Raw genomic sequence first — 18,272 nt, 5'->3', positions numbered from 1 at the left:
CAGGAATGGGGAGGCCTCAGCTGACTTTAGGCGATGGTTCAACTGAAAGTGGAACAATCAATCAATCTGCTGAGCTGACTTACACCCACGACAAAAAGTACACAAGCTGACATATTTATACATCTCTTAAAAATAACTGCTCAGGGAATTTCCTGGTGGTCCAGGGGTTATGACTCTGTGCTCTCACTGCCAAGAGTCCAGGTTCAACCCCTGGTCAGGGAACTGAGATCCCACACCGCAGCCAAAAAAAAATATTGCTCAAGGGTGTTTTTGCCTGTTTGACATTGACCACCATCTGCCACAACCATTCACAGACCATCCTTTCCCGTCAAGCCCCTTCACTCACCGGGTACAGAGAGGCAGGGCCAGAGGGAACACCTGAGGGGGCTTCCAGAAATTCCCTCCGGAACCCCCAAACTAACTGCTTTGTAATGCTCTGGCTGTGTCTTCCTTGTTGACCCTGTGATAGGAAAGGAGCAGTTTTCTTTCATTCATTCATTCACTCAGCAAGTACTTACTGCTTGGACTATGTACTTCCTAGTTAACAAAGGGCCCGGCAGAGGTGGGGTTACCCAGCCGAGGACCTCAGAGAACCCTAAGCCAGCCCGCTGCCTTCAGACAATGCTCTGGGCTATAGGATAAGGGATGATCACTCACCCCTCTGGGCTGCAGGTAAGACCTTGTCGAGACGTAAAGTACCATGATTTTCCAACACTAACGTCCAAAGAGGGCCTGTTGACAACCAAGCGCCAAACCCACTTTCTAGGTGGCTGGCTCACTTCATGCTGCCACCAGCACCAGGTAACGAGCACTGTCAACACCGATGATCCTCAACTAGCCTAGGAAACCGGCACAGACTTTGAGTCATTTTTTGTCTCCAGAGAGCTCTGGGGGCCTGGGGCAGGGCTGGGGGTGGGGGGGATATAAAATGGTGCAGCCACAATAACAACAGTCTGGCAGTTCCTCAGAATATTAAAGACTCATGACCCAACAATTCCACTCCTAGGTATATATCCAAAGGAAGTGAAAACAGGTCCACACAAATCTGTGTACATAAATGTTCACAGCACTATTCATAATTACTGAAAGGTGGGAATAGCCCAAATCTATCCCAGATGAATGGATAAACAAAATGTGGTCTATCCATTCGATGGAATATACTCAGCCACAAAAATGGATGAAGCACTGACTCATGCTACAGAGTGGATGAACCCTGAAAACTTGCTGAGTATGAGAAGTTAAACACACAAGGTCATAGATATTATGTGATTCCACTGATATGAAATGTCCAGAACAGGCAAATCCATAGAGATAGAAAGTAGATTAGTGGTTGCCAGGGGCTGAGGAAGGGAGCTAATGGGTGTGGGGTTTCTTTTGAAGGTGATGAAAGTGTTCTGGAACTAGACAGACGTGATATTTGTACAACTCCTGAATATACAAAAACATCACTAAACTGTATACTATAAATGAGTGAATTATATGGTATGCAAATTATCTCAATTTAAAAAAAAATTTTTTTTTTTTTTAATACCAGCAAAGTTTGTTTTTGCTGGGTAAACATTCTGGAAATGTTTTCCTGACACCAGGATTACCTGACCATGCCCATACTATCATCTTGCTATATGCAGATAAGAGCTGAAACCTCACAAACCGACCCCCAACCCTTGTCACATACCTTGCTCAGCCCAGCAGCCAGTTCTTACCCTGTGCAGCTGTGACACTGTTTGAAGGGCATACACCCCTTGGAAAGTCACCAGCCAGCTGGCCTATAAGAGGAAGCAGCTAACCAACCCAGGAGGTCTCCAAGCTATCTCCGTGTTCTAAGACGTCTCTCAGTCCTACATTCTTCTCCAGGTAGGCAGCCCTGGCCCAAAACATCACTGGCCTGATAGTTAACAGACAAAATCCCACCTGGGTTTTGGGCTCTGTCTTGCTGGGTCCCGAAAGCCCTGGACAGAGTCTCCACCCGAGAGCCCTAAGCAGTAGGGGATGGCTCAGTTTCCCCATAGGCACAGGGTGTGGTAAGGGCAATGAGCTCCAAGCACTGGTGGTTAAGGATAAATTCTAACGGTTTCTGTCAGCATTGGGAAATCACAGGAATGGCCAGAGGGCAAAGGTCACTTGGCCAGGATTATCCTCTGCCCCTGATGCTCACGGAGGACAGTTCATCCTACTTGGGCCTGGCCTTTTCAAACGAGCGACCCCTGAGATGCAACAGGAGAGCAAACAGCCATCCTGGAGGAGGCAGGGCCTGGGCAGCCCTGTGGAGATGGCCCAGTGTGCAATCCCAGAGGTACCGGTCTTCCTCCTTCTCCTCTAGGAGGTGGCCATCAGCTTTTAAAGCAGTGCTCTGTTTCAAATGTCCAAGGACGTGAATAAGGCCTATTGGGTAAGTCAGTGCCTCCGTTCCACAGATACTAGATACTACACACTCACCTGGCTTCTGGGCATGGGACGGTGGTCCTACCAGCCGGCCATGGTGGGAGCTATGTCAAAAGGCAACTCCGTCAACGTGCTGGCCAACCTAAAGCAAAGAACAGAGGAAGAAACACTGAGTTTCCAAGGAAAATTTCTGGAATGTACAGACAAGTTTTAAATGTCTCCAATCCCTGGAATTGCAAAATTCTAGATTTCAACCAGAGCTCTGTGTCTGCTACCTTCCAAGGGAGGGCAAGCTGAGGAAATCAATTTCTATCAGTCTCCGATGTATGACCCAATAAGGTGCACTAACCAATAAATACTAACATCTCAAACACTACAGATCTCATCTTTAGCAATATGGATGGAGACAAGAGGTGGTACACAACCACAAGCCAACATAGTGAACACAGAGAAAACACTTCAAGGTTTTGATGATAATGGTAATGACATTAACAGCAGAAACAGAAATACTAGCATTTAATAGATGTTTAGTAGTGAGTTCCAGGTACTATGCTACAATTCAGTATCTCTTTGAATCCCCAGGACAATCTTAGGGATAAGTTACACAATCACCCTCATTTTACACATAAGGGATCTGACATGTCTGATATTCAGGAACTTGCCCAGGGCCACCCAGGTCTCCCTTTCCAGAGGTGACCTCTCCCCTCCCCAGTGCCCACTCCCCAACATAGACCCCAAGGAAACCACCCACCATTACAGGCAGTGCAGTGTTTGCCCTCAAGAAGCTGAGGGCATGAGGCGCCCAGGGACGGACAAACTTCATCTCCCACATGGAGGCGGCTTCACCGCCATAGGGCAACTACAAGTTTCACCCAGGGATCAACTCCAAAGGTCTTACACTGCCCAGGCAGAAAGAGTCTGCCTGTTTCACAGATAGGAAAACTAAGGCTCAAGAATGTTTAGGAACTCTCCCAAGGTCCCAGAGACAGCATGGCCCCAGAACTTCCCCTCCTTTGTGACATCAGATGTCCAGGCCTCTGGGCACTGAGATTCAACCCAGTGAACCAGCCAAATCTCAGACTCCCAGGCAGTTGTCGGTTGTAGCTTGCCAAATATTGTCACTATCACCTCTGTTGTCATTCTTTGCACCCACATGACTACCAGGAGCTTGCTCTGATATGAAAACTTTATTTTTAAGCTAGGTTCACAGCAATTCACAGCTCATGGATGGCAAGAAACACTCCTACAGGAGAACTTGCAAAATAAGCAAATATCTGTGAACTCTATGCAAAGACCTTTGGGAACCAAGGAGCACACAACATCCTCCTCAGTGAGGGCCAGGGCTGCTACAGCCACCACCAGGGCTAGCTCCTAGGGAGAGGGGCCCTTTCTGCCACTCTTTTTGGCCCCATTCAGGCTGGGAAATGCAGTAGATGCCATGAATCTTAGTTCTCTCTCTCTCTCTTTTTTTTAATATTTACTTAGTAAGGCTGAGCCGGGTCTCAGTCGCAGCACATGGGATCTTCGGTGCAGCATGTTTAGCTGCAGCATGCGGGCTCTTAGTTGCGGCATGCATGTCAGATCTAATTCCCCGACCAGGGATCGAACCCAGGCCCCCTGCATTGGGAGCGCAGAGTCTTACCCACTGGACCACCAGGGAAGTTGCTATCTGAGTTCTTTTACCTCCCAAGCCAAGGCCTCTCTCTGCCATGGAGGGGGAAGCCTCAGAAAGTAGGGGTCCTGGGCTTTTCCAAGCACCCACTCTCTTCAGGATCAAGGTCAATATACAAAAGTCAGTGGTATTTCCACACAATGGCAATAAACAACCAAAACTCAGAGTTCTTAAAAAAAAAATCAATTAATACTACCATAAACGTGAAACACTTAAGGATAAATCTGATTTTTTTTTAAAATGTGCAAGACCTGTAAGCTGAAACTACAGTAAGACGTCGCTAAGAGAAATGAAAGAAAACCTAAATAAACAGAAAGATATGACTTTTCCATGGGTCAGAAGGTGTCAATTCTCCCCTAAATTGATTCATAGATTCAAAGCCCCAATCAAAAATCGCCAGCATGGGACTTCCCTGGTGGTGCAGTGGTTAAGACTCTGCCTGACAATCAATGCAGGGGACACGGGTTCGAGCCCTGGTCCGGGAAGATCCCACACGCCGCGGAGCAACTAAGCCCGTGTGCCACAACCACTGAGCCTGTGCTCTAGAGCCGCGAGCCACAACTGCTGAGCCCACGTGCCACAAATACTGAAGCCTGTGCACCTAGAGCCCGTGCTCCACAACAAGAGAAGCCACCACAATGAGAAGCCTGCGCACCACATCAAAGAGTAGCCCCCGCTCGCCACAACTAGAGAAAGCCCATGCGCAGCAACGATGACCCAACGCAGCCAAAAATTAAATAAATAAATAAATAAATTTATTAAGAAAAAAAACTGCCGGCATGTTTTGCCGAAAAAAACAAGCTGATTCCAAAATTTATATGGAAATGCAAAGGACTTAGACTAGTGAAATACTGAAAAAGAGAAACAAATTTGGAAGACTTACCTAACCTGATTTCAAGACATACTGTATGTAAAGTTACAGTAGCCAAGGGAGTATGATATGAACGTTAAGACACACAAGTAGACAGATGGAACAGAATATACCCATGCACATGTGGACAAATGATTTTCAACAAAGATCCAAGTACCCTAACTCCGTGAGACCACAAGACACACTGGACATTTTCCTGAAGGGTTAACCTGCGAGGAAGGTGACCTTAATCTGTTATCATAATGCATACAGTGCATCATGGGGCAGTATGCAACATACAAGAAGTTTTAAGGTCACCTCAGACTTTCACCCTCCACCACAGCTTTCCCCACCTCAGCTCATGGTAAATTCAGTCTTTCAAGATGCTCAGATTAAAATCTGGAGTTGCCTTTTTTTTTTTTCTATTTTGTGTGTGCCATGAGGCATGCGGGATCTTAGTTCCCCGATCAGGGATCAAACCTGTGCCCCCTGCATTGGGAGCGAGAAGTCTTAACCACTGGACCGCCGGAAAGTCCCTTTGTCCTTTTGGCTGCAGATGCCTTCTTGATAGGACTACCCATCATCCAGTCTGCCAGGAAATCCTACTGATTTTGCCGTCAAACACATCTGGGGTCCCACCACTTCTCACACCTCCACTTGCCACACTATCCTCCCTTAATACGACGGAGGCCCGCAAACTGGACCCCCTGCTTTCATTCCTCAGCTCGAAACCTTCCAAAGGCCCTGCAGTCACTCAGAGTGAAGCCCTATCCTCTCTTGACATGTCCACCCTCCTCCAGCCATGCTGGCCTCCAACACACCAGGCACCCTCCCACCTTGGGGTTCTTCTTCAAGGTTTTCAACAAAATCCCCGATACTTTGTAATTTTAACAATCGATTCTTCAATTTGCATCCCAAGTTGAAAATGACCTTTGAAAACATAACTACCATACAATAATCTCTAAATGTCAACAAATGCCCAGTCCATATTCAGCTTCACACAATTTCCCAAAAACGTCTGTACACAGCCTGTTCTAACAGTAGTTGCTAGCTTTTGTGCTAGCATTTGTGCTAGCTGCTCTCTGCCTCCATCACTCTCCCGCACCATGGCTGTCTCCTCCGTGTACCCCCAAGTCACTGCTCAAATGTCTCCCTCAAAGGGGCCCACCCTGCTCACCCTGCCCTTTCTCTCCCACAGCCCTGGCCCCTCCTCAAACTCCACACAACACAGCTATTGTATCTATGGACTTTCTCACCCGGCAAGAACATAAATGACACAAGGAAAGGGGTGTCTGCCTGGTGCCCGATATCATTTCAAGCACCTCCAACAGTGTCCGGTGCTCAATAAATATTTATAGAATGAATGAGCAGAGATGGTTTAACACTGAGGGAGAAAGAACCAATCTGAGGAGTTCACACACCAACAACCCCTTGATACAATTAGAGCAAAATTCACGAAGGAGCAGAAACCAAGCAGAGACCACTTAGCACCATCAGGATTGGGAGCATTTCTCTAAAATAAACTGTAATCACTTTCCACTGGTGTATCATTTGGGCTGCTGTGCCATCTACCCCACACTGGCTGGGTTTAGAGAGCTTTTACTGTTTTTATTTCCAACCCATATATTTAAAACAGTATCAAGTAACCCTTAAGTACACAATTACCAACTCATAAGAGACTCTTCCACTCCCTTGATAAATCATTATGGTTTGGCTTTGACCCTGCACCTGGGTACTCCACTTACATGCATACACACACAACACCCCGAATCTTCGACCTACCCAAACAACAATTTCCCAACCTGAGGGAGATCACACTTGGTAAGGAGGCAGTGATTGGTGATTTACATGAAATCAAGTCACTGCACTTTGAGCAACAAAAGTCCACTGTTGCCACTTCACCCTCTCCAGCTCAGGCAAGAGAGGTCCGCTCCCTTTTAACTTGAGGAGAGGAGCCCCCGGCCAGACACTGGCTGCTGTCTAGGGAGCTCCAGTTCCTTAGAGACGCTCCAGCTGCAATGCCCATGGCCAGCCCAGGGACAGCTCTCAGAGGCCATGGGCACCTGATGGGGAAGCCTGGGCTCTCCAAGGTGCCCCCCAGAGGGCCCCATTATCCCTTCCGAGGCCTGGCCCTATGGAAGCTGCACACCTCTGATCTCCTCCTACCACCGTCTGCACTCACCAAACACTTGCCCAGTGTTTTACCACTCTGGCTCTAATCCAATCCCGGGAACATATTAAGCCAAAAAACCTCCAAGATGAAACCCAGCAATAATACTATTCACCTTCTCCTACCCCTAGGTCCACAAAGTCCACTTGTTCCACACAAAATGAGCACCCCACCCAGACCCTCTCTGCCAACAGTCTTAGCAACTGTACTGCTAACTGTCAAGGAGAGGAAGTCCCCAGCTAGCTCTATGAGAAAGGGAGAAACTGAGGCAGGGCAACAGTGGATCATCTCAAGGAAGCCCAGAGGTCACACTGCTCCAACATGCGCTGGCTGGTTAGGGAAAGATTAACTTGGGTCAGAGTCAATTCCCTAATCCAAGGGTCGGCAAACTACTGCCTGGGCCTGTTCTGGCGAATGGCTTTCCTGGGACACAGCCACGCCCACTCAAGTTTGCACTGTCTCCAGCTGCTTTCGCCTACAGGGCAGAGCTGAGTAGTAACGACAAAGACAGTAACGGCGGAAAATACTGACTACCTGATCCTTGAGAGCAGGAGGGAACCATGGCCCTAACAGGCTCTGCTAAGCATTAAAGGGACAGAGATGACTCAGGCAGAGCAGCATGCCTGAGACAAGAAGTCAAGGCAGAGGCACAGCAAGGCGGTGCTTCAGCTCCACGTCAGCCCCAGGGGACCAAGCAGTACCTGCTCTCCCCAAGGCAAAGAGCCTCATTAACCCTATATCCCCACACAGTGAGGGAGAGCATGACTAGGCAGACTAGAAAGGCAAAGAACCAACCCCATGAGAGCCAAGGAGCCGACAGTGAGGCCAGCTGCACAAGCCTATCCTTGGCAACCAGAGCTGGCCAGTCTCCACTGTCAAGCCAAAGCATCTACCAGGGTAACAACCAGTATGTGCCCCCTCCAGACCCCCGTCTGCCCCTGACTCTCCTCCCTCAGCCACAGTAACCACGGCCTCACCAAGAGACAGACTGTCCACTCCCCACACTATGCCAATGCAGCTGTTCCTAGAGCTCGTTAAAAACCCCCAACACCCCCAACACCTCACCACAGCCTTTAAGGCCCTGACTGTTTAGGCGCAGGTGACCCTATGAAGTCATCTGGCACGCACATAGTATGTGTACACACCCCATGCTCCTGGCTCCAACCACACAGGCCTTGTTTCGATTCATCTTACCCACCATATCTGCCTTCCTCCACGACTGGGCCTTTGCACATGCTGTTCTCACTGCCATGAAAGTCCTTCCTTCCCCCCACTCACCTTTCAAACTCAAAACATGTGTTACTCAGGCACCCTCTCCACGCTTCCATCCCCAAGGGCTACAGACCCATCACGTGGCACGGCTGATCTTGACATCTGACATCAAGCATCCCACTAGGTTCTCTCCCCCAAACGCTCTACACTCCACAAGGGAAAGGGCGCTTGCTCATCTCCTTATCCAAGGCCCAAGGAGGCATGAAGAAGAAATGAGAAAATGGCATCCTCTGTGAGTTATAAATACTCAACCACTATGTTTTCACCACCAACTTGATGCAAAAACATAACAATATAAAAATAACATCAGGAAGAAACAATATGGAGACAGGCAAGGCCACAGCATCGCCACAGCCCCTGAGGAGCCCAGAGCTTCTTGGGGTGGGGGGAGCTCTCCCCAACTGCCTCACATGGCTGTTTGGAGAAAGGTGCCTGGAGATTCCCATAGGCCTCAATGGCCTTGTGTCTGGAAGGGCCTCCCCTATCACCACTGAGAAGTGTGACCTACCCCAGCACCCATTCACCCACACCCTGCACTCCCCTCCCCATTTCTATTGCCAAGATTCCATATCCCTCCCTAAAAAACCCATCAACAATCCTTCCAACAGAAGGCCCTGCCCTCTCGAAGACTTGACTCCAGCATGACCCTCCTTTCTTCTGAGCATCCCTCCCTTTCACACTACCAGACCATCCTGATGATAATGAACAGAATCCTACTGATGAAATCATACAGCCAGCTGCTCAGCCACCACCCTCCTGACAATTAAACCCTGGGGCCACCCTGGGGCCAAATCCAACTGTGCCCCTGGGAGCCCACCTAGCCCCTTAGGACTCAAGACCATCCTGAGGACCAAGTGGCAGGCCCTGGCTCCAGGCAGGCTCTCAAAGAGAAGCAACTAGTTCTTACTTTGACTATGATTAATGTTGTTCCTCAAAATATTTTGATTCCTTATAATAAGGTTCCTTTCAGTGTTTCCACCCTCGTTCCCTAGCAGTTACCCAGGCAGTCCACTCGGCAGTTCAGAACTTCAGATAAACCCCCATGCTTAAAATGCCCAGGGATCAGGAACTTCCCTGGTGGCTCAGTGGTAAAGAATCCGCCCTCCAATGCAGGGAACGCGGGTTTGATCCCTGGTCAGGGAACTAAGATCCCACAGGCCACAGGGCAACTAAGCCTGCGCGCCACAACTGCTGAGCTCGTGCACCTCAACAACAGAGCCCGCATGCCTCAAACTATAGATCCAACGCACTCTGGAGCCAGCACACAACAACGAGAGAAGACAAAACCCTCACGCCACAACTAGAGAGAAGCACGTGTACCGCAACGAAATATCCTGCATGCCTCATCAAAGATCCCACATGCCGCAACTGACCCAATACAGCCAAAAATAATAATAAATAAGTAAAATAAAACAAAATAAATGAATAAAATAAAATAAAAATTTAAAAAGCCCAGGGATCAAATGTTCACATCTAGACAAGTCTGAGACTTTGGTAGGTGTCTGAAATATCTAGCATTAGGGCATTATGATATTAAAGGATACCTTGAAGAAAACGTCACAAGAACAAAAGAGGAAATAACTTCTGTGTTAGTAACGAGCAACTACGAACTAGAGTCTCCCCTTCTGTGCATACACACCAATAATTGCCACACTAAGGGAATTCTCTAACAAAGAGCCACAGAAAACCAAGGAACACCTTCAATCTCTGTGCTGAGCACTGGAGGAGAGAAGATCTCAAATGTTCCTGGACTGTCCTCCTACATCTCCTAAAGACTCCAGTTCTGTGTGACTCTACTGAGGGGAGGAAGTGCATCCAGGCCCCACTGCTCTAGGGACCAAAGAACACCCACGGAATCACGCTCCCAAGATGATGTTACCATGAGCCTTCTAGAACCACGTATCTTTTTTTTTAAAGCCCCTAGTATCTGGCATAAGGTAGACCACCAAAACGTGAGTGTCTCTGTTCATTTCTCCCTAAGCTAACTCTTGGAGGATAGAAATGCATGCTCTAGGCTTCCCTGGTGGTGCAGTGGTTAAGAATCCACCTGCCAGGCTTCCCTGGTGGCGCAGTACTTGGGGGTCCACCTGCCAATGCAGGGGACACGGGTTCGATCCCTGGTCAGGGAGGATCCCACATGCCGCAGAGCAACTAAACCCATGCACCACAACCACTGAGCCTGCGCTCTAGAGCCCGCGAGCCACAACTGCTGAGCCTGCATGACACAACTAGTGCAGCCCACGTGTCTAGAGCCCGTGCTCCACAACAAGAGAAGCCACCGCAATGAGAAGCCCGCGTGCAGCAACGAAGACCCAATGCAGCCATAAATAAATAAATAAATAAATAAATTTATTTTAAAAAATGCATGCATGCTCTCATAAGGATGCAGGCTATTTCTGAATTCAGAAAGGTTCTGGGTTTTTTTCTTTTTTTCTTTTTTTAACTGTGCTAAAATACACATAACATAAAATTTACTGTCAATCATTTTTTTGGTCTTAGTCATTTTTAAGTGTACAGTTCAGTGCCATTAAGTACATTCACACTGTTGTACAGCCATCACCATCATCCATCTCCAGAACTTTTTCACCTTGCAAAACTGAAACTCTGTCCCCATTAACTAACTACCCACTAACTACCCATTTTTCCCTCCCTCCCATGCCCATCCAGGCAACCACCATCCTACTTTCTGTCTCTATGAATTTGACTACTCTAGGTGCCTCATATAAATAGAATCATGCAGTATTTGTCCTTTTCTGTCTGGCGTATTTCACTCAGCACAATGTCTCTTTGAGGTAGAACAACAAATCATTTTAACCTTTCGAGGCCTTAGTGTGTACAGAACAAGGCCCATGGGTCTGGTACACCCACAGCCAAAAAGCATGGCTCTAGAACCCTGTTTCCCAAACCAGCCATGTCCCTGACATGTCCTACTATCAACCAGTCCTTTCCTCCACTCCCCAAATAAATTGCACAAAAAGATACCGGAAAGCCTTACAATAGTGAGATGAAAGCACCATCTAATGTTATACCTCAGATGGACTTCAAGTACGCCAAGTCTCATCACCCCAGTTCTTGCCTCCCAGAGCACTCTGTCTCCCCAGGACACACCTATTCCAGCCCCATCTCACAGCCATGAACCAAGGGAGTCAAGAAATCCCTGTCAGATGAATGATAAAGATAACTAACTCATCTTGGGCACAATCCTTTCCTATATGTGGAAGCCAGAGATATCACAGCACAACCCAAACATATTCCTTGGAGCACCAGAGCCAGACTCAGAAACCCTTATGCAGGCCCACTGGCGGTGTGAGCCCTGAGGTCCAGACACGTCAAACTCAAGTCAAACTCAAGACAACAGAGACGCAGACAACTAGCCCCAACAGTGCACTCAGCAATCAATGTCACTGAAGAGGAAAACACTGCGTCCCCTCCTCAAGGTCTGAGTACCAAACCCACTTATCTTGTGAGGCTGACACAAAGCCAGGCCCAGGGGAGTCAGTCACCACACTGGTCAAGTCCATGGATGCTATGTGGGAAAACAGTGACACCAAATGACCCCACATGAGGTACCCAACTCCAACAGGAGGAGGACATTTGGTTCATTACCAATAATTTCAGATAGAAATGACCATAGCACCTCTATTATCACTTCAGTTAACTGCTCCAGAATAAGAAGGGCAAAAATGATTTTCTGGGGTTCCCCACCTAGTTTGGCTTGGGCAAGCAGGCAGTCTCCTTTCCAAACGGACATGTCCCTGTGTGGCCTGTGACTGCAAAATATAGTGTCCTCCTGGGACGACTAACAAGGGGGAGGCTGAGGAGGTAACTGAGTCTCCAGGACCACTCGGAACAGACAAATTTGAGAGTGAGGATCACAAAAAGCCCCAACCACAGAAGATCTCCATCACAGCAGGTGGCCTGAACAGGAGGTTCCCAAAGCAGCGGGCCTCACTGCCAAGAAGGCACCATCCAGGTGGCCTCCACGTCACACAGCATGTCAGCCAGCTGTATCAGTATTTATTTTCATGTCAAGAAATAAAACCTCCAGCCATTCCATTCTTGTGGCAAGTTTTCTTGAGTTTGTTTTTAAAGAAGCAACACCTTATTTATCACACAATCTCCTGGAAAAGCAAGAATCCTTCTTTCACCAAGTGGAGGACTAGGTGTCCTCCACTGCCTCTGAGGGGTCCCGGCCCTGGCCACAGGCGCCATGTGCTGCCTCAACCCAGGTCCTGTGGCCGTGGGCCTGTGTGTGCTGAGAAAGCAGAAGCAAAGCCACCAGCTGAGCACCTTCTCCATACCGTAAAGACAGACCCCAACTCTGTGATGACACGGGCACCAACCATGACCTACATATTCATGGACAGGGCAAAGACCTGCACATCACCCCAAGTCTCTCTGAGGAGCAACATGAAGGCCATAGGCTGAGCCCAGAGTTTATACTTCCTCACCGGCCATCTTCAAACAGGCAGTCTTGGTGAACAAGCAGCAATCTGGCGCAAGCTGGTACTAGGGCAGGTGCTCCCCACAAGTTTAAGAACCGGTATCTCACTTTCCAGAACTGGAATAGAGAAGGGAAAACCTGTTCAAGAGCACGGAGGGAGCAGTGTTCTGTGCTGGCCCCACTGTATATAAATGAAGACCTACCTGGGCCTAAAGGAAAAAACTTCATGGTCTTGAAATCCAAACAAAATCTAAAAGTAGTTCACAAAGCTTATCCCTGTAAGGTCCAAGATAAGACTATTTTGGTCAGGTAGCAGCAGGTAGGATGGCAGAAATATCACCAAAGAAATGTAAACTGGGGGGACTTCTCTGGTAGTGGTTAAGAATATCCAAACAAAATCTAAAAGTAGTTCACAAAGCTTATCCCTGTAAGGTCCAAGATAAGACTATTTTGGTCAGGTAGCAGCAGGTAGGATGGCAGAAATATCACCAAAGAAATGTAAACTGGGGGGACTTCTCTGGTAGTGCAGTGGTTAAGAATCTGCCTGCCAATGCAGGGGACATGGGTTCGAGCCCTGGTCCGGGAAGATCCCACATGCCGAGGAGCAACTAAGTCCGTGTGCCACAACTACTGAGCCTGCGAACCACAACTACTGAGCCTGAGTGCCACAACTACTGAAGCCCACGTGCCTAGACCCCATGCTCCACAACAAGAGAAACCACTGCAATGAGAATCCCACGAGTAGCCCTCGCTCGCCGCAACTACAGAAAGCCCGTGTGCAGCATCGAAGACCCAACATAGCCCAAAATAAAATTAATTAATTAAAAAAAAAAAAAGAAATGTAAACTGGGCAGACCACACAGTCCAGGAGAGGACCTCCAGTTTTCACCTCTAAAACACACTCCCCTACTCCCCCACCCCCTCACCCCTGCCCAGAAGGGCCCCTGTGGCACTTGGGCGCTTCCTGGGAGGCAGGGCTACTGTCTGCTCACTACCAAGGAAAGCACCCACCAGCTGTCCCACTACTGCTGGACGGACCTGGAGCCTCAGTTGGCCTCTGCCACCTTGATCCTCATGAAGGGTCCCATCCTCCAGGCAGGCAACAGGAGACTGAGAACAAGTGACTGAGGTCTATGTAAGGTGGTACTTTCCAGGACACCAAAGGCTCCGCCTAGATCCAAATTCAGAGCAGCTAGTGAGTACCCAGGCAGGCGGCAAGGTCAGCATCGTTCACACACAAACCTCCAGATGCCCCCTAGCTGAGTTTTGGACAGAAGGGTGGCCTTGGTAGAATTCTGGAAATCCAGTCTGATGCTGGGTCTTCAAATACAAAACAAGCTACAACCATCTGAGCAACCAAGCTTTCCTAAGAGGCAGAATTCAGTTTCTCTATCTGTCAGGAACCAGGTCAAACAGTCAAAACTATCTAGTAACTTCTGACACGTGGCTGGAGCCATCCAACAACCACATCACAGCACTGATGGCCGTGACTGAGGCCACGTGTTCAGCCCAGGAGCCCCGAGGCCTCATGGCAAGGTCCAGGCCAACAAGCCAGTTCCCAGCCCCAGACACTTCATCATTGCCACAAACTCTGATGATGTATCACAAGGATCACAGAAACTGCATGAGTGATTAAAATGCTGCAAAGTTCCAAGGAAGAAACTACAACGATGGCAACATTTATCAGTAAATTGTGGCTTACACTACATAAGCCAATTAAGAACAAATTAAGAGGGACTTCCATGGTGATTCAGTGGCTAAGACTCCATGCTCCCAATGTAGGGGGCCCAGGTTCTATCCCTAGTCAGGGAACTAGATACCACATGCCGCAACTAAGAGTTCGCATGCCCCAACTAAAAAAAGATCCTGCATGCCGCGACGAAGATCCCATGTGCCTCAACTAAGACCCGGTGCAGCCAAATAAATAAATAAATTTTTTTTTTTTAAAAAAAGAAAAGAACAAATTGAGAAATGACATGAACAGACACCACATCTTCCTGACAATGTACCCAACGATAAAAGTATGATCAGAGGAGGTCAGGAACAGAGGGGCTCCTCAGGGAGGGTGTTTCAGAGAACATCAAACTGTCCTCACTGCCCCCAGCCCTTATAAGGTAAAATGAGCCCAAGATGGAAGAAGCAGAGCCTTCCCAATGTCTCAGAGGAGGTAGGGAAGAGGGAAGGGTGGGCTACACCAGGCTTCTCTAGGCCATCAGAGCTTCCCAGCACCTTGCATAGGCACTTCCCATCACTCTATCCTCACAGAAGGGCCACTGGGGAGAAGAGGTGCTGGGCAGACACAAGGCCTTGCTGGCTGGGAAGAGTTCTGCTTGACTCAGCCGAAGAGCCATCATCTAGGGGGCAAGCGGGAAAGGAAACCGTGCTAGAGAGTCAGACACATAGAGAAGCCCGCTCCTGGAGGAGAGAGGCAGCAAAGACCAAATCCCCGGGCCCTACCAAAGCTTTAGAAGAGTGAAAGGCCTACTTCCTGGGGTGCAACAGCGAGGACACCAGAATTTTGAAATACGCTTTGTTTTGGCTTCCGCTGCAAGTTGGAGATTTCCTTGCTGGTAGCAGATTTTAGTACTAAACCTGATGTGCTATGAGGTACAATGCGAATGTCATGTGAATCTCTGACTTAAAATAAGAAGCCCAAAGAAACCTGTGGGCTGTGCCCTCAGTGGGACTTTGTCTCTACCTGAGACTCACCCCAGAGTGGGCCGGAGACCCCACAAAAGGCAGGACTCTGCCACACGAAGCCCATGTCCAACACGGACTGAAATGTCTTTCCTCCATTTGCACACATACACACACTCACAAGCACATATAGAGCCATCACACACATGCATAAGCACATGTGCACACGCACACACAAGGGTGCACACGAAACCAATATATACAGGCCACCACATGGGCACACACAAGGCCAGCACACACTTTATCTTCCAGGCAAAGGTATACTTCTAAGCTGTCAGTTGTGGAGAACGCAGACCACACGTTCCAGAGAAACACTGTCCTAAGTAGGGTCAGGCTCCCAAGTAGCCCACAAAGTCCACCTCATTCCAATGTTCTCAAAGCACAGTCCTGCCAATACAACCCAACCCAAAGCAAGAAATCCCCTGGGAAGTCGCCTCGAGTCCCAGGCCACCAGCCCTCCCAGACCAAAAGGGGCGAGGAGGAGAGAGGAGGAATAGTGCCACAGGGGCAAGGGTAGGGGTGTTCACTCACATCACCTTTACTGGGCCAGCCTTGCAGGGACCCTCTGTCCTCCTCCGAGGCCTACCCCACTGCCATGCTCTGTCACCAGCCACCTCACACAGACCTAGGTCCTACCTAACCATCCAGCACCAAGATCCAGCCTGAGCCCCAGGCATTGCAGGTCTGTCCCCAAGACCCCAGTCACACTACTGCTAGAGTGGGGGCTCCACTGTCCCCCATGGTCCAGGACTCATCAGTGTTCATAGGACTTTGGTGGCACAGAAAGGGGAGGGCCTGACTCTCCACTGAGAAAGCTACCACTGGGCACACAGATTCAAACTGCTACAGAAAAAAAAAGCTCACTGCTGACAAAGGCAGGAACATCCAAAGAATCACCTTTAACACGTTGACAAGAGATTTTGTTACTAAAGAGGAAAAGAAAAGTGCAACAGTGGATAATGATTATTAAATTCTTTATTTGGTGCCAGGCGTGGTGCCAGTACTTTACATACCTGATTTCATTTAATCCTCATAACCACAGAATGAGGTACTACCAACACTAACCACACTTCACACTGGGAGACTGTCACTGTCACCCACACTTCACACAGGGGACTGCCATTGATGCCCACACTCGACAGGTGAAAAAAACAGAGGCTAAGATAAGTCAAGGTGATTGGCCAGGGTCACAGGATTAAGAAGTTAAATGGGGATCCAGATGCAGGTCAGCCATCTCCCAGACCCAGGCTCAAATCTGAACCACCACACCTTCGAGGGCAGTCGGACTCTTAAGGCCATCCTAAGGCTGGATCCTTCCCAAGGCTACGGGAAAACTTCCTAAAGCAAAGATCAGCACACCCTCGATTCCCTCTTACAAGAGCACACTAACTTAACCCTTTATTGAATTGCTAGAAACCTCCTGGAGGAATGAGCCTTGTTGTGCAAACCCTCATTCCATGGACCATACAGCAAATTCAATAACTCGTGTGCATCTTCACCTTCTGCAAAAGGCACTAAAACCCTCAGAGGTTGACGAAGCACGTATTTCTGAGCCCCTACCTGCTAGGGTACATACAAGCCAAGGGAAGGGGTTTAAAGGACTTGATCAACACTACCAGGGACTTCCCTGGTAGTCCAGTGGTTAAGACTCTGCACTTCCACTGTCGGGGGCGCGGGTTTGATGCTGGTTGGAAATGAAGATCCCTCACGCTGCGGGGCTCAGCAAAAAACTAAGGGAAAAAAAAACAAACACTGCCAGCCTAGGTCATAAACTAAGACCTCTTCATCTTCTTTTCCATTGTGTGAGATGTACACACAAGCCAACCAGTCTTAGCACTCCACAGAGCAGACCAGGGGTCCCCGGCAAGGAACAGATGTGCAGAATTATCTTCTTTCCTTCCATCAGAACAGCACAGCACTCACACATGAGGTAGGGAACAGAGCAGACACAGACCAGTGGGAAGGAGACAGGTCCTCTGGCCACAGACAGCAAGGAGAGTGCAAGGACAGCAGAAGACACATGGCCAAGGGACATGGAGCTGGGGGACAGCCCAGGCCCTGTGGGAACGCTTCCTAAGGTGGGTGGTGGCCAGGGCATGTGCTGGCCCTCCCAGCTCTGCATATGAGGCACCAGGCTGCTGCCCTCACCCAACTCACCTGATTCCTCACTCCCACCCATGACCTCAAAATCAGGACCCTGATGGTGTCTTGGTCATCATCAAGCAGATGTCACTCTCAGACTCAAGTCATTTTTTTTCCAAGTGCCAGGTCCCCACGGCCCCTTTACTTCCTGTGTCCACAACCCCTCTCCCTACTCTCAAAACCAGTATTGTCATTGGGTAAGACACCCACCTGTCTTCTCCCCTGAACTCTACAAGAAGAGTCAGGATTCGGAAACATTTGAGCAATGCATGAAACGGGGAAACATTCTCAAACTAGGAAGCCGCAGCTGTTGGAAAAATTCATGTGATGTTTCAGAGAAGTGTCTTAATCGCCCTAGGTCTGTTTGGAAAAGTGTCCAAAACCTCAAGCTGGAAAATTCTCAGAATCTAGAAAATGCTGATTACCGGGACTTCCCTGGTGGCCCAGTGGTTGGACTTTGCCTTCCAATGCAGGGGGTGTGGGTTCGATCCCTGGTCAGGGAGCTAAGATCCCACATACCTCCCCGCCAAAAAACCAAAACATAAAACAGAAGAAATATTGTAACAAATCGAATACAGACTTTAAAAATGGTCCACATCAAAAAAAAAAAAAAAAAAAAAGGGCTTCCCTGGTGGCGCCGGGG

At 48.7% G+C, this 18,272-nt stretch overlaps 1 protein-coding gene across 1 annotated transcript in view; it reads right to left on the bottom strand.

Moving 5' to 3' along the window:
• GATAD2A (GATA zinc finger domain containing 2A) overlaps positions 1-18,272 on the bottom strand; it is a 102,415-nt gene that overhangs the window by 60,382 nt on the left and 23,761 nt on the right. The window contains exon 2 of the mRNA XM_007461091.1: positions 2,437-2,524. Coding sequence (XP_007461153.1) covers positions 2,437-2,451 — 15 coding nt within the window. The 5' untranslated portion in view covers positions 2,452-2,524. The remainder of the gene's footprint in view (positions 1-2,436; positions 2,525-18,272) is intronic.

The sequence above is a fragment of the Lipotes vexillifer genome, unplaced genomic scaffold (assembly GCF_000442215.2).
Source record: "Lipotes vexillifer unplaced genomic scaffold, Lipotes_vexillifer_v1.1 scaffold469, whole genome shotgun sequence".
NCBI classification, from domain to species: domain Eukaryota; kingdom Metazoa; phylum Chordata; class Mammalia; order Artiodactyla; family Lipotidae; genus Lipotes; species Lipotes vexillifer.
The sequence above is the reverse complement of the archived record's forward strand: the minus strand, read 5'-3'. Positions and strand labels throughout refer to the sequence as shown.